Here is a 17101-nt window from a genome sequence, read left to right as displayed (position 1 = left end):
AGCTATCGAACAATGAATCTTTCTTAAATACTACATCGCAAATTTTGTATGCCGTATGCGTTGAAAAAGACATGATTCGACGAAAAAAGCCATATGTGCTAAGAGAACGTATGATCTGCACGAATGGAGATTCAAAGTGAATACATCGAAAACAGTTGAAATATACTTCGGAGGAACAACAGTAAAGAAAGAGAAAGCAGGAAATATCAAAATAGAAAACCAGACGATAGAATGGAAAAAGGGAGCAAAATATCTGGGAGTAATACTGAATGAAAGAATGAATTTTAACAAACAGATAGAAGAAAACAAAAAAAGGCAAGGCAATTGCACGGGAGACTGTACCCGCTGCTCAACCCTAAAAGTAGACTTTCCTTAGAAAACAAGCTGAAGATAATAAAAATAGGGCTAATACCAAGCATTACGTATGCAGGAGTTAACTGGTACAATACGAAAGACAATAATAAGGATCAGTTGCAAAGTATGCTAACTTCAGTAATCAGAACAGCGGTTGGCGCCCTATGGTATATAACCAACCAACAAATCAGGGAAGAACTGAAAATTGAAACTATTGAGGAAATAGTCAACAAACCAAGAAAGAAGACAATAGAGACGCTGAAAGAGCACGAGAATAAGGAATCAAGAAAGTACTACAAATCAAAATAAGAATGACAGATAAGAGGAAATACCTCTTTCAAAGAACTAAATAGAAGAAAAAAGTGGCATGAAGTAGGGAGGAAAGACTCCCAATCAGACAACAGTAGAAAATAGGAGAAATGAAATTAGAGGCGTAGGGGACCTTAAACAAACAGAAGATCTGAGACATATGCACGAATTTTTGGAACTGATGCTTCAACCCATTTTTTGGGTTTCAAGACTGCTGAATGCGTTCAATTATGACCAGTTTGATGAAAAGAAAACGTATATCGAGAACTTTCTATAAACAAATCCGAATGGATGAATAAAGGTTCCAATCAAAGGGCCGACTAATGGTCGAAAGTTTAGCGCCGAAGAAATTAACGGACGTTTCGAAGCTATTCATTACGAGACGGCATGATTGATGCCGACCTCATTATCCGCGTACACACACAATGAAACCTCTGGTACGCGCGGGCATGACAATCGATAGGAAAGAAGCGTGTGTTATGTATGTAAATTACAAGTGCCCAACAATGGACCTCACGATCTTCACGAAAGAATACCCATTCCATCAATACTGAAACCATTTTCGGTTCATATAAAGCCGATATGTCAGAGATCACGGGCATAACACAAAGCGTCTTGGGAAATAGCTGGGAGGCTGTGGTGCGGTGGGCGAGATCGAGAGTCCATCCATGGCCTAATGATGGGTCACGTCATTCACCATTGGCCGATGTGGCACACTATTCATAAGCGGATCATCGGGATCGCCTCTTGTAAAAATTCCTATCGTCTTCTCGAGGACCGCATTCCTCTAGATTGACTGGTGTATGAAATTTCCTGATGGCTCTTCACCATCGGCAATGGCTACATTAAGGCTATAACGCACGTTATTATCGAATTTACATATATTATAATAACTTAAGAGTAAGCCACGATCCTGGCCAGGTATGCTCACAACAATCAACACACAGCCGTGTCTTCTTCACAGTACGTAATTACTAATTTGGCAGATCCTATCTATCGGGTAAATTTATAATTGTTGCCACGCAATAGGAATTCGAAGGGGTCAACATAAGGATGCTTCGATTCATCTCCTCCATATTCATCTCGGTTGATGAAGAAATTTCAGCGCGGAACAATGCCCCGTATGGGAAATTTTGAGGAATCGTAAAAGCAACGATTCCATTGTTTCCGAGACGCGCGATAACATCTGCCTGCCTGTTCCTTGAACATAAGTGATGAGTCCGCATTGTTTACGTGAACTTACGATGTACGTTGTTTAATTTGTAAATGATAATTGAATTTTCCAAATGCGTTATTAACCGGAACGCTCTTGAATCCCGGATTCGGTAATGGATTGCGCTGTAATTGTGGGATTCGGAATACTCGCGAATGACCAACTAGGAAGTTACGTGAGAATTCGCAGATAAACGCGTAGATATGAAAAAAAAAACTCATGAGTGCTCCTTCATTCATGCATAACGTTTTATGTACGAAATGCTATAATGCTATTGTTATCGGTTATTTTATTCGTTATGTGTTATTATTTCACGTGTACAAAATGAATTTCATCCTAGTCCCAACTGTTACGGAATTGAGTTTTTTTTTCTATTTTTGAGTGATCCTTTTTTATGTATGAGATGTGATTTACCTATTATAATGCTATTGTTATCGGTTATTTTATTCGTCATGTGTGATTAGTTTACATATACATACGAAATAAATTTCATCCTAGTCTGATCTATTACGGAAATACTGAGCTTTTATTTCTATATTCCCCTTTTATGATTGCTTTTCTATAATTCTGGCAATGCGAACAACATAAAAATTTGCATAAAGCTTGAAATTGATCGAGGTACAAGTGAAAATAACAGATTCCTCAGATCATTTTGAGAGAAAAAGTCTTACAAACATGGGCCCGGAAACGCTTTGTTTTCGAGATACCGGATGTTAAGCTTGATCTTTTTTCAAGTTTTTTTGCCATAGCATCTTGTTCCACAAAATATTCAACTTAAATTTGGCATATATATTCCATTATGAAATTTTCATCATGGCATATGCTAATTCTGAATGAAATTTACAAGATCATATTTTCTTTGGAACACTGCCCGCTTCTTTCGTCCAGTGGTGGACCACTGGTAGTTTAGAAAAATTTAAAAATAAACTTTGGTCCAGTACTACACTTTTTGGTTTCTTGTGGTTTTGTCGTATCTGCTACCGGTTTCGAGAAAAAAAAACAACAATTTTTTAGTGATCCTCAGGAAAATCGAAATTATTATACAGGGTGTTTCCTAAACATGCGGCAAAAATTCAGGGGGTTGTTCCTTGGACTATTTTAAGCATGTTTTGTCCTTGGATGATTTTTGAAAAACCTCTTTGTTTCGAAGATACAGGGCGAACAACATTTTTCATATTTTTAAAATTAATAATAGTTTAAATAAAAATGCGTACCGCACTGTGTTTACTAAGTAGGTACAATTTATTTTTGAATTTGTTTAACAACATTCCAATTACTAAAAACGGCCAGTTTTTTGACAAAAAATTGATAAGTGCAGATGGTAAAGGAATACAGATTAAACACGGTTTTCATTTGAATTCGTTTTGTGATGTATTAGCAATTAACATTTTATCTTTGACTATTATGAATCGCTATACAAATTGGATGCTTGTATGCTGGCTAGAGGTGGTCATTTTCAACAGTTTTTGTAGGTTGAGTTGAATTTTCATGTAATTTTTCATAATAAAATGTTATTATCTGAAATTTTGTTTCCCCTATATCTTCTAAACAAATAGGTTTTTCAAAAATCATCAAAGGACAAAATATTCTTAGAATAGTCCAAGGAAAAACCCCCTGAATTTTTGCCGCATGTTTAGGAAACACCCTGTAGAGATCCAGTTAGTAATCAGTGATCAATAAACTAATTATAAGTTGTGGTACTTATTCACTCAATCTGTAGCGAATATTAAAAAGATTCGATAAATTGGTATAATCATCACAAAAAATAGAAATAAAAAATCATCCTGTATATCGAAAAGAAGGCGATTGCGTGCTTTTTTTCTTAGAATTACCCAAGGAATCTCTCATTTTCATTTATACGTCCAATTTAGGAACAACGTGTATATATATTATATTTTGTGATTGTTCTTGTATGAAATGCATTTTTTGTCCAAACGTTTACAAATAAGCTTAATTCGATTTTAACCTACTTTTAAGTATATCTACTTCTACCTGAGTAGATTATACGTTTTCGCAAATTTATGTTGCTAATGACAAATTTTGTCACATCAATGAAAAAGTGAAATGGTACTCATGTCTTCGAATTTTTTTCCGCCTACGTTATCAGCGAGAACAATTTGACGATAATATTTATGCACAAACGTCGTCGGCCATAACTCAAAACACGATAAAGAGGCCCCAATTTTCGCATTATAATAAACGTTGTAATTATCCGACTAAGTACGACACGAAATATCGGAAAGGTGTCCCAGGTTGGACAACATTTCGATCGGAATAAGTCGATAGCGCTAGCGACGTCATCCGTGTTAAATTTATGCCTCGTATCGGAACGTGTATCGTCTTAATTTAGTCGACGACGTTCGAAATCAATACAAATTCGGAAAAAATAAGTCATTACTTATCGTGCATCGAGTCGGCTGCTACAATATGTTAATTTTCTGTTTAATATATCGGCGGAACGTAGATTTTTCAGTCGGACCTGTTACGGATGTATCTCGCTTATCTATCGCTGGTTCCCACACGCAACGCCGAGACCGCCCGTTGGCGCCCATAGAGAGAAGAAGAAAATCTACGCGATAACTTTTCAACACAGATAAAAAACGAAGGGGCACCGACATAATTCAGGCGACGTAATAATACGATTCGTACGGAATGTAAATGACGTGTGTCATTTCTTTATTACTTACCGGTCGATGAATATTTAAGCTGTCGTATTTCATAACGTTCATTTCATTCTCGTCATTTCTATTGCTTCCTGGCCTTTTTAATGAGAAATCAAATTTGTGAAAAATCATACATGTAATACATTTTATTTTGTGATTATACAACTCATGTTCTGATGAACCAATAGAATCCGTGAATTTCCCATAGTTACATCTTATCGATAAGTGAATATATTACTTGACGACGTGGTATTATTTGTTTTGGTTTTTTGCTTCCTACCATATTGTGATCATTTCCACAGTAACATTCTTGGACGTTCGCCAAAAAATAAAAGTCAAGCTCAGTGAGATGTCATTGAATTATCTAAATGCAGTGCTTTGGTTATAGTTATTGAAATTATTCGTTATATAATCGTAACGAATACCACTCGAGCATAGACAATATATTTCGATTATACGAACCTATTCACTCGACGTAGTTCGCGAAACACCACTCGAGCTGCGCTCTCGAGATGTTTCGCGAATTACGTCTCGTGAATCGGTGTATAATCGAATATTGACTATAGTCTTGTGATATTATAACTGATTATATTCGAATCTGACTACAAGTTTGCAATGAGAGTTGTTATTTGGTCGAATTCAGCTGTGAAATTGAATTTCCTCGACCGGATGTTGACTCTTTGGGATTTAGCATAGCTAAGTTATTTCTGAGCTTTGGCTACTTTGACATTCGAATTGAAATGTCTTCCAGATGTTGGTTCCTTTTCTCCGACGTCAAAATTCGAACAAATAGACGTTTCTGAAAGGATTAAGTGAGTTTGTCCGACAGGGGGGTCGCTTTGTTCGATTTTTCTGGAATTTTTCCATTGTTCTCTGAAATTCGTCTCCGCCTTCCTGCCTATTGTCACGGCCGACTTGTTCCCTTAATCCTTTAGGGTTTAAATTCCAGTAATTAAACCTGAACACTAATCCAAATTTCAGAATTCGACAAATACAATTCCTTTCGCACCGTACCTCCTCAATTGTTTTTGTATTTAAACGGAACACTGTTAACCTCCGATCTCGCCCTGTCGGTTTTGCAATTTACATAACGTCAAGTCGAATTTTTCGCCGTTAAACTGATTTATAAATCTGCAGTTACCTCCCGAAAAGTGGGACCGCGGTATAAAATCTATTTTATCCCGTTATAAAAAGACGCTATAGGGCGAGGAGGATAAAGCAGGGGGGGTGAACACGGTTTCTCCGGAGATTTATCGCTGCTAGACCTCCATCGTTCATAAATCTATCAAGCGAAGAACTCCTCTGGGCTACCCCCCATCATATACACGGTGAATACTTATTATCTATTTCAGACGAGTCCCTGTGCCCCAAAACGGAGCAGTCGAATTGAATTGTAGGTATTCCTAAAAGTAACTGTCTTTCGACGACAGGAATCTCAATGCGCTTTCGATATAGAGGAAGTCATAGAGTAATAAACGTAGATAGAGGGAGTATACGCAATCTTTACGTGTCCCCAACATGGTTAGGTTACGTTGCCGGATTGTGATATATTTTCAAATCCACAATTTTACTATATCGTTATGAATGTATATTATATTGAATGAAATATATTTATTTGAGTGATTCCCGATTAAATATGCAAATTTGAATATTTGGGATCCGATAATTTTCCTAATTGTCGAATTTATAATAAGCAGAATATTTATTATTTTCTGTATCTACCTGCTGAAATCCAAGTTTTGGCAACTTTTGCTCTCCTAGTGTCATGGGTTGTTTCACGTCGTTTGGCGCGCTTGAAGTGTGTTTTCCGAATTTCTGATATATTTCGGTATTTAATTCAATATATTTCGAGTTAAAATGAAACGTTGATTCACTATGGGACATAAGAAGTGCGTTCTTTGTGGAGAAACTCGCGAATTGAGTGAAATATCGTATCACTGATGTGTTTTCATTTCCGCGCGCTTTATGTCAAATTTGAAAGTTCATGTTGGGGACAAAATTTGCTTACTGAAAATGATATATGCTTCCTCTATCTATGTTTATTACTTTGAGGAGAAAGTCGATGAAAGGAAAATTCTATCCTGGTCTGCGAATTTACACCGTTGCACTCTTCTATGGTATCGGGGTTGTCCACACAGTGTTTGATCAATTGGGTAGTTGTCATGGTAGTGCAATTAAACGAAATGGCTGCAGTGCTTGGGTTTCAGTGAGCACGATAAATGGATAAGCTTTCGTGTCGTTGCAACCTTAGCTCGAATTTCCTGGACGCGCTCTCACGACAATGCAGTTTCATTGCAATAATGCGATTTCCGACTAACATGCGAAAGAAATCACGGTCTGCATTAAAATTCCCAATTTTGCATTCAGCCAAAGACGTAAAATGGCGTGTCTCGAAAGTGCATCGGAATAAAAAGAAGGAAATATGCACGGAACAGAGCGTGAATGGAAACCAGATCGACATAAATTTGGGAAAACAGATAAACGCCGCATTTATTATTACCTGATACGTTTTGTTATTTATGGCTCGGTTAAAGCGATATCGTACAAATATTCCCGAATTTTGTTCCATAATAAAGAATATTTTATATTGTTTAGTTCGCCAATCCAACAAAATTCGAATCGCATCGAAATAAAACAGATTTTTATCATATAACATGAAGCGTTTCAGAAATTTTCAAAGGTTTTTCTTTGAACTATTTCGAGAATTGTTGTAAACGCTAACAATGTTACCCAAAGTTCATCTCACAAGACCCTTAGGCCCAGTTTCACCAAACAGCACTTGATCCCAGATTGATTAAACTTGCTTGTTACTAAAGCAGGCTTAACAGTGTTTTCTGTTTCACCATGCATCAACCCGTCCGAAGATGATCGCGATTAACCAAATCGCGATTAAATAGTCAAACCATTTGGCAACGTTGTGAACAAAAAGTTATATAGTGTTCTGTATCGTATTAGCAGTGATGACCACCATTGGCGCTAGGTGTCAGGTGTCATTCATTCATAACTCATAACATTTCAAAACATCTTGTAAACAAAAAACAAAGTTAATTTTTGCCGAAAATGTCGAGTGATGTGCTTCGAAATGTCGGAAACTTGCAGAAGTTAAAAAGAAATTATCCCATTTCACAAAACCACATATTCTGGAGAAAAAACTATTCAAGTACTTTTATTAACTTATTTATTTTTATTAACAAGTTTAACTGCTTCTCAAATAATATTTCAATCAAACATATCAATAAATTATTCTTTGCAATAAATTTCATAAAACACAAAAACAAAGTTTACGTGTATTTTAAATGGGAAATATTGAGCCTATACATATAGTCATATTTTGATAAAATTGACCCAAAAATTAGAAATTTCCGGAAAAATAATTACATAGACTGATAAATAATTATTAATCTCAACTTGAAAGGTTGTAATCCTCCAAAAATGGCCGATTAGTGCTAAATCGCGATTGGTCGATTAAATGGCGCTTTGGAATGTGGTGAAACGCTACATTACATTAATCGTGATCTAAGGCCTCACTTAAGAGCCAAGTCAAGATTAAAGCATTTGGTGAAACTGGGCCTTAGGTTTAGAATACACATTATTTGTAGAAATACGGAGAAAAAACTGCCAATGTTGTAATAGTATATTATGTGTGACTTGAGAAGAATAGTTGGAAGCGCACGCTTTCAGATGAAATAAATTTTTATAAATAATCGATTGAGAACAGTGTTCAAAATTATATGACGACATTATCAAACCACTAATTCGTTCTATCCAGAAAATACCCAGCAAGTGATGGAAAACTTTCGACTGTAGCGACCATCAGTGGTAAGAAGAAGAAGAAACCACGAACACGGATTCCGATTAAAGTTCTCTACATATAAGAGCGTTATAGCGTTTGGGGCGACGGGAAGGTCAGAGTAAGATAGTTTCGCTCCATTCAAATATCTGACTATGGGATCTTTGGGTAGCGTTTCTGTGGGGTAACAATGTATATTCTTTTGTTCTATAACTGCCGATGGCTGGCCGATCCAATGGCCGATGCTGCAGGTTCGTTAAGATAATTACGCGGAACGAAGCGCACAATGCTCGACTGGGTCTTGGGCGAGAGAGAAAGGAGAGAGAGGAGACGGGAGAGACCGTTCGTCGTCAGATAAGTTTTGATTAATCGTCCTCTGTCGCTGGATGATCCTCGGGACTGGTTCGCCCGATGTACGAGAGAAGATAAGAAATCGAATTTTTCCTGATTGCCATATTGTCTTTCGTCTTATCTGCATTCGCTGATGACGGCGCTCCGAGCCCTCTTCGTCTAGTCGACTGAGAACGTGGAATTTCTCAGATCTTCTTTTTTTTCGATTGGGCTATCAATTTTGAGTTGTAAGATCATACGAAGACATTGAGATATCTCAAACGCCTTCGTTTAATGAATAAAACATAGGGTTGTCAAAACTACTTGATTGGTAATGAAGATGCAATCGATGAAGATACTGTGGAGCTCAGTTTGTTCATAGACTATACAGGGTGTTTCCTAAACATGCGGCAAAAATTCAGGGGGTTGTTCCTTGGACTATTTTAAGCATGTTTTGTCCTTGGATGATTTTTGAAAAACCTCTTTGTTTCGAAGATACAGGGCGAACAACATTTTTCATATTTTTAAAATTAATAATAGTTTAAATAAAAATGCATACCGCACTGTGTTTACTAAGTAGGTACAATTTATTTTTAAATTTGTTTAACAACATTCCAATTACTAAAAACGGCCAGTTTTTTGACTAAAATCATTAGTTTATACCACTCCAGTAGAAAATGTGGAAGACTTGCGAAATCGGATCATTGCTGGGTGTAACTTAATAAGAAATGATCCTGGTGTTTTTGAAAGGGTTCGGCAGTCAATGAGGAGAAGATTGGATGCTTGTATGCTGGCTAGAGGTGGTCATTTTCAACAGTTTTTGTAGGTTGAGTTGAATTTTCATGTAATTTTTCATAATAAAATGTTATTATCTGAAATTTTGTTTCCCCTATATCTTCTAAACAAATAGGTTTTTCAAAAATCATCAAAGGACAAAATATTCTTAGAATAGTCCAAGGAACAACCCCCTGAATTTTTGCCGCATGTTTAGGAAACACCCTGTATAAACGAGGAGGTTACAATCTTTCTGGGGGGAAATCCATCAAAATTATTAATTATGGAAGTATTATAGAGCTTCAACTTTTTATAATTGTTTCCTACAAGTGAATACAACATCAAATTGCGTTCATTCGGCCGATTTGACGGTGACGATTACCATTATTTACACGAATTTTTCAACTCCGGAAGTGCGAAAGTGTCAAATTTCATATTGATCTTGCCTGTAGCCGCGAATATCCCGTTTCTCGATGAATTTGGTCCAGGAAATCGGTGAATGGGTGATTGTTCAACATGCGAATATATGGTTTAGCACCATCCTGGCTAAACCACATCCCTTCAGATGAGATGAATTTTTCCGTCTATTCTGGCATACTTCCGACTTCCCGAGTCTAACATGACGCGAAGGTTAATATCTCGCTTTCACGTATCAAATTAATTTGCACCTGTGAACGATCGGTGCGCATCGAATTTTCTTCTTTTTTTCTTAGGCCGTACAAATTTAACATTTTGGTATAAAGTATCTGGTAACAGGTACATGCGACTTCTTTTTTATGACATTAAAATATTTTATGCATGAGATTCGGTGTTTTCACTCATTTGAGTTAATATGATGTTTCATTACTCAGCCGTTTCTATTGATTTTAAAAAAGAACTCGATTTCAAGGACCTTTAAGTTAAGTTGCTTTATACTCATTTTTTAATTCAATTAGATTGAAAGATGTGTTTTCCGTGTTCTAGAATGAAGTTTTACTCAAATTTATACTGATACCTAATATCTATAGAACTCAAAAACCCATATTGTCGATATGACCAAATATGGAAAATTTTTACCCTCGAGAGCTGGTGAAGAGTGAGCCTAAAATATTGCATTTCCAATTACAATGACGGGCCTCGTGGTGTTCGAATTTGAATAAAGCCCCAAATAATAAAGTCCCAACCTTGGCGGAGGAAAAATTTTAGCCAAACCCCTCAGATGCAGAGCGACATCCCCATTCGGTAATTTTTCACTTCATTGAACCCTCACGCCCAGCGCGCTTCAAATTAAATGGGAAAATCATCAGGCGAAAATTTCGTTCTACAGGAAATCTGGCAATTATTCTCCAATCGTATCGGGTTACCATCAAGCGAATGAAGCTTCGATCTATGATGGTAGGTGGCATTTTCTAAGGGAACTAATAACAATGACGGGTTGGGTACCTTTAGGTAGGAATATTCGAAGTGCGACTCATATTCGGGGTAGAAAGATGTAATTACAGAAGGCGGGAGTGATACTAAGATATAATAACTTAAAAAAAAAGCGTATGGCACGTCGATGAAATTATAGACGCGATAGGTGTATTGGATGTCCAAAAAAGACCGGTCTTTCCGAATCTGCTCGAAAGGTCTGAGCTTAGGTCACAAACTGTGAAATTTGCCATTAAAACCGCATTTTTACCCTTGAAACGAAATATTTTAGGAAGAACCTCAGAGTAATAAGCATAGATAGAGGGAGCATATGTCATTTTCAGTAAGCAAATTTTGTCCCCAACATGAACTATCAAATTTGACATAAAGCGTGCGGAAATTAAAACATATCAGTTATACGATATTTCACTCAATTCGCGAGTTTCTCCACAAAGAACGCACTTCTTATGTCCCATAGTGAATCAACGTTTGATATTAACTCAAAATATATTGAAATAAATACCTAAATATATCAGAAATTCAGAAAACAAACTTCAAGCGCGCCAAACGACGGGAAACAACCGATGACACTAGGAGAGCAAAAGGATTTCAGCAGGCAGATACAGAAAATACTAAATATTCTGCTTATTCTGCTTAATTCGAGAATTAGGAAAAATATCGGATTCCAAATATTCAAATTTGCATATTTAATAGGGAATCACTCAAATATATAGATATAGCAAAATTGTGGATTTGAAAATATATCACAATCCGACAACGTACCTAATCTAACCATGTTGGGGACATGTGAAAAATTACGTATACTCCCTCTATCTATATTTATTACTCTATGGGAGGAACAAAATAGGACAGAAGTCATAGAAAAAAATTTCTACCTGTCACGAATGACAGTTATAGCAGTGATATCAGAGGGTTCGTTGAAGGTTTTTTCGTGCATTTGGGAGATGTTTTCCTCCCGTGCATGTTCACAATCGGAAAATGGCGGCCAGCGTTTTGATTAGGCGCGTTTTCGAAGGGACACACATACATGAAGGCGGCGAGGTGTCAACGCAATCCGGAGTGCTACTGACGTGAACACGAGTTACGGCATTTTTCCAAATAACAGCGTGGGGGCCGTGAGCCCGAGAAGAGGTGGCGGAGGAGGCGGGGGCCGCCGAGCGCGCACACACACACACACACCAACCTTGTAATTAGGGAAGGGCTCTGCCTCTACTTCGAAATGAAATTTTTGGGGAGCCTCGCACTGGGCTGAGTGATGAACTCCGTCTCCTAGGTAACAATTACTTCTCTGTTCCTTTCCACGTGACGTTCCATGGGAACCAATTACGGGGGCCCGTGTGATAGATAGTCCAATCAGAAAGGATGCTTGCCTTCTTCAGGTCACCTGCGAGGGTCAGCATCAAATTGCACCGGATTCTTTTCGGCGTTTCATCATGCTTTGTGCCATGGTCTTATTCTCACGTTTGACCGTTTGCTCAGTGGGGGGAACAATACGACGTGTAAGGCTATAATTAACGCCAATCGTCTTTGGTTTATTAAATTACAAGTAGGAGGTATATGTGAGTAAAGTGCTCTTGTGGGAACATGTGTTACCCTCCTACGGTAATTGTATCATCTTCAGCAATTACTGCGATATGAGAAGCTCGGATCGCGGCTATTTGCAACTCTAAAAAAAAAATACACCGGTTCTTTTCGTAGTCATTTAGGCTTTTAAAAATTCAGTAATGTAAGTGCAATCAGCAAAGCTCTTGGGATGAGATTTTGGAAGAACTCAATAATAATCTTCAAAAGTTTGGCTCAGCAATAAGGTTAGCCAACGAATGTCCAATTCCAAAACGAGCGACGAAGAAGCGAGTTTTAGAACGCATGAGTGTTGGAATTGCCTTCTGCAACGAGTATTAGACGATATTTTCTCTATTTCAGTCGAGTTTTGTGAAATATTGTCGAAATTCAATGAAAAATCCAGATTATATATCCTAGTGACTTTCGTTTTGTATCTTGGCAGTTGGTGTGACTGTTACGAAAATTGACAGATTACGGAATTTGAATATGAATCGTACGTTTCGAATTTTGAAATAATTCATAATTACGCATTAAATTCCTGAATTATGTCGGACGAAATCGATTTAACACCAACAGAATTAAGAGAAATTGCGAATAATGTTGCAAACCATTTCACTATATCGAACTTAGAACTTATATTATATTGACAGTTATTGACGTATGTTGAAATTTGATAGGATTGGAAGTCAATATAGACAACCACAAACTGAAGAATATAACTGAAAACGATGCTATAACGAGCTCATTACAGCACTGTTTTTAGTACTGTAATGAATTCATTACGATAGTGAAATAGAGAAATAACATTATGAGTTTTGTGAACAGTTTCAATTCCCAGTAAATACTTTTTTGACACAATGTATTTGATTGGTAGCTATTTGGACATAAACAAGGTACCTGCTCAAGTTTTATGAAAGTCTGAATTAATTTCGACATTTCTCATTCGTTCACAATAAGAAACTTGTCCGCGCTTTCATATCCGAACGAAGAAGAAAAAAAATGAGGTCTGAAAGGTCAATTTCTCAATTGAAAATAAACGAATCAATCCCTTCGGGGATCCTCATACAGCTATTTATGATAATAAGACATCGAACAGACGCAGGTGGGTCCCCGACCGCAACAAAAAACGAGATCTGTAGAACGAGAGAGAGAAAGAAATAACAGTTGGAACAAAACGAATCGCGTCGATCTTTAATTACGAAACCCAGGTAACTGAATCCGAAATGAATTCCCGGATTTGGTTAATAATTAAAAATCAGATCTGCTCCAGGTATAATTCCAACCTTTTCCTCATAATAACAGGTCTTGGGTTCTTAATTCCCTCAAAGAAAACCGACGAGATGAATAAAAAATAAATAAAATATCATACGCCCTGACAATAACATATGTGAACGGAATCGGTTATAGGCTCGTATGGGAATATCAAAAACGAACAAATCGTGTCTGAAAACACTAATCTTCATGATCCCAAATATCTTCAATCCATTCCACAAAATTTTTATGTCATTTCATCTTCTTCATTTGAATCGGTTTTTAAAATTGTAATCGTTCACAGGTGTACTGGTCATTCGAATCCAGATAGGAAACATAGAATTCCTTGTATGTACGTAATCCCCAAGATGTATTCAAACAAACGGAGCAACTGAGGCGTTACGAGATGTAGACACAGAGTGAGGTAAGAACGTAAGAAGAGGAGCCACACAATGCACCACCCAGAAAGTTCGCCATACAGCCGCGACGCGCCACTCAAATCGCGTCGCGCCTGCGTTTTGTATCACCATGGCTGCGAGGCGGGAATGTGGTCATCACCATGACAACCGCGGTGTAGTCCCCTCTCTACGTTACGCGGCTGGCGAACGGTGAGTATGAAAGAGGCAAGTTTTAAATCGTGGGCTTAACGTTTTGGTAAGCGCGTGTACTCACCAGGACTACCGAGGAAGACGGACGAGTAGAGAACGCCTCTTCTTGCAGCGTCACTCGCTGCTCTGGCATCCGTGGGCGATGACCACTCTCGCCGTGGACACCATTTACCTGCAAATTCAAAAAATCAAGCATAAAAATGCGTAACCATCAATCACATTTCGGTCGATCCGGACTTCCGGAAGAGGTGGTGACGAGAGGAAAGTAATATCGCTTTTAGGTGCCACCCGTTGAGCGGGAATAAGCCGTAATCCCCGTAACGGGCGGTAATGAAAGTGGGACATCATCTGGAGCACCGTTAGAGCAGAACATGGACCAAAGAGAACCCTCTTTATTGCCAGTCTGGAGCTATTGACCGTACGCGGAAAGCGTCATCTGTTTGCCATCGATTACAGTTGCCTGCACTGTCGTTCTGTCACTGTCAGTTCTACTCTTCTACTCCCGTACCTGTCTCAATGTTGTGTTTCGCATTCTCCACTTGCTTGTTCTGCTATTGCTTCGAGTTCGTTATGTAAATATTGACTCTTCAAACGGAGAAATGGAACCAACTTCGTGCAGAGATGAAGGGAATTCGAAAGAAATTATCTAACAACTTTCGTCCTTGAATGAACCATAGAAATGAGTTGTTTTTATCATAACCTAAGTTTTCTTGATGAAAATTGATATCTTCTAGCGATGGAGAATGTGCGTGAGAATACCGTAGGTATTCACACGGAATTGACATAACGCTAGAGCGGTATAACAATAAATTAGCGGTGGAAAAAGCACCGTGTTTTTGTCGGACGAACATAATGCCTGATTTGTGTCATTTGAAAAACCATATAATTAATACAGTTACCTCGACATCGGTAAGTGAAAATTAATGAAGGATTATTAAAGAACAAGATAAATAAAACCGAACGGGTATTGATAAAGAGTGAATAAATAAATGGTTTGAATTAATCGAAACGACGGTCCATTTTAGGAAACGGAGTATATTCCAGATCGGCACATTGTTAATGGCCGAGATAAAAACTGCTTTTGCCGACCAATAATTCCAGACGCGTAGAGACAACTCTATACACCGCTCAATATCCTCCGATTTTATTTATGGCAGTGATTAAATATCTTCGCTCGTTGTCTACAAATTTTCTGTTGGGATTAATCGCTTAATTCGACCTTAGACTATGTCTTTTCATGATTCTCATGAAAGTAAAATCATATCGAACGAGAATTAGTTTGAAGGTTGACAAACACATCTACGAACACTGCGGGCTACCGTCACAGTTTCTCTGTTTTTAAACGAGTCGCCGAATGTATATATTTTGTTAATTCGATCTCCTTCATAATTTTCTTTACTCAAATCTTTTTCTTCGTTTAAAGACTGGGAATTTTATTCCCTACGCCTATACTTTAATTTCTCCTAATTTCGACTGTTGTCTGATCAGAAGACTTTCCTCCCTACTACATGTCGTTTTATCTCTTCTATTTGAATCTTTAAAAGGTATTTCCTCTTATCTGTCATTCTTATTTTGATTTGTAGTATCTCTCTTAATTCCTTATTCTCGTACTCTTTCAGCGTCTCTATTGTCTTCTTTCTTTGTTTGTTGACTATTTCCTCAATAGTTCCAATTTTCAGTTCTTCTCTGATTTTTTGGTTGGTTTTATACCTACCATGGGGCGCCAACCGAAGTTCTGATTACTGAATTCAGCGTTTTTCGCAACTGATCCTCATTATTGTCTTTCCTATTATACCAGGTTACTCCTTCAAACGTAATGCTTGGTATTAGCACTATTTTTAATATCTTCGGCTTGTTTTTTAAAGAAAGTTTACTTTTAGGGTTGAGCAGCGGGTACAGTCTCCCGTGCAATTGCCTTGCCTTTTTTCTGTTTTCTTATATCTGTTTGTTGAAATTCATATTCTCATCTAGTATTCCTCGCAGATAGTTTGCTTCATTTTTCCATTCTATCGTCTGATTCTCTATTTTGACGTTTCCTACATTCTCTTTCTTTACTGTTGTTCTTCCGAAGTAAACTGGCACTGCAACTGTTTTCAATTTTTTTTTTCTTTATTCCCAAAAGAAATACATAATGTAATTGGGTAGTTAGACTTGGATTTTATTGACACATAGCCCCCTCTAGCGGGAAATCTATTTAAATCGCGGTTGTCAGACGTTAATCTGAAAATGTATGTATGTCAACTATGATTTCCGCTGACCTTTCCAAGTATGTTACCTGAATATTCAAACCAGAATTTTCTTTATCACTATAGTAGCGACGTATTCGGCCGTTAGGAATGCGAAAAAAATCGATGATGCGAGTTAATCGAACTGTATATAATGCCAACAGAGTTACAGTAAGTGTCTAATGTCCCGTTTAATATGAATGGAATGGGATGTCGTGTTCCCTCGCTGGAGCTATTACAGAAGGAATATCTTCGAACAGCAGCCGCTTTCATCTCATTGCTGCTGCAGTCTCTCTATCTCAATCTCGATCCGAACATTCTTCATCGTTTACGATTTCGAATTAAGCGCAAAAATGACATGAGTACCAATTCCAGACGGTAAAAAGTCCTCAATGAGGTGGGAAAACAATGGACGTTTTATGTGTAAATAAGCCCCCAATAAAAAATTGTCGTAAATATGATTTATGGTTGTTTGAACAAGAAAATCGGCATTGCAGATATTTGAACAAGAAGGGGGGCAGATATTGAGCCATTGAGGCAAATGGGAAGCTAGGTTCTATCAAGCGGCGACTGAACAGTTCGGTAATGACGATTTTGAACAGAATTGCCAA

At 37.6% G+C, this 17101-nt stretch overlaps 1 protein-coding gene across 7 annotated transcripts in view; it reads right to left on the bottom strand.

Moving 5' to 3' along the window:
* The window catches only part of LOC123671710 (homeobox protein homothorax), a 232707-nt gene that overhangs the window by 42708 nt on the left and 172898 nt on the right, over positions 1–17101 (bottom strand). For 6 of the 7 annotated variants that reach the window (XM_045605692.1, XM_045605691.1, XM_045605696.1 and 3 more), the window contains one exon: positions 14330–14437. The exons of the other annotated variant lie outside the window; for it this stretch is intronic. In XM_045605692.1, coding sequence (XP_045461648.1) covers positions 14330–14437 — 108 coding nt within the window. The remainder of the gene's footprint in view (positions 1–14329; positions 14438–17101) is intronic. 7 annotated transcript variants of the gene reach the window in all.

Source organism: Harmonia axyridis, chromosome 1, assembly GCF_914767665.1.
Source record: "Harmonia axyridis chromosome 1, icHarAxyr1.1, whole genome shotgun sequence".
NCBI lineage: Eukaryota > Metazoa > Arthropoda > Insecta > Coleoptera > Coccinellidae > Harmonia > Harmonia axyridis.
Note: the sequence above shows the minus strand (reverse complement) of the source record. Positions and strands in the feature narration are given on the sequence as shown.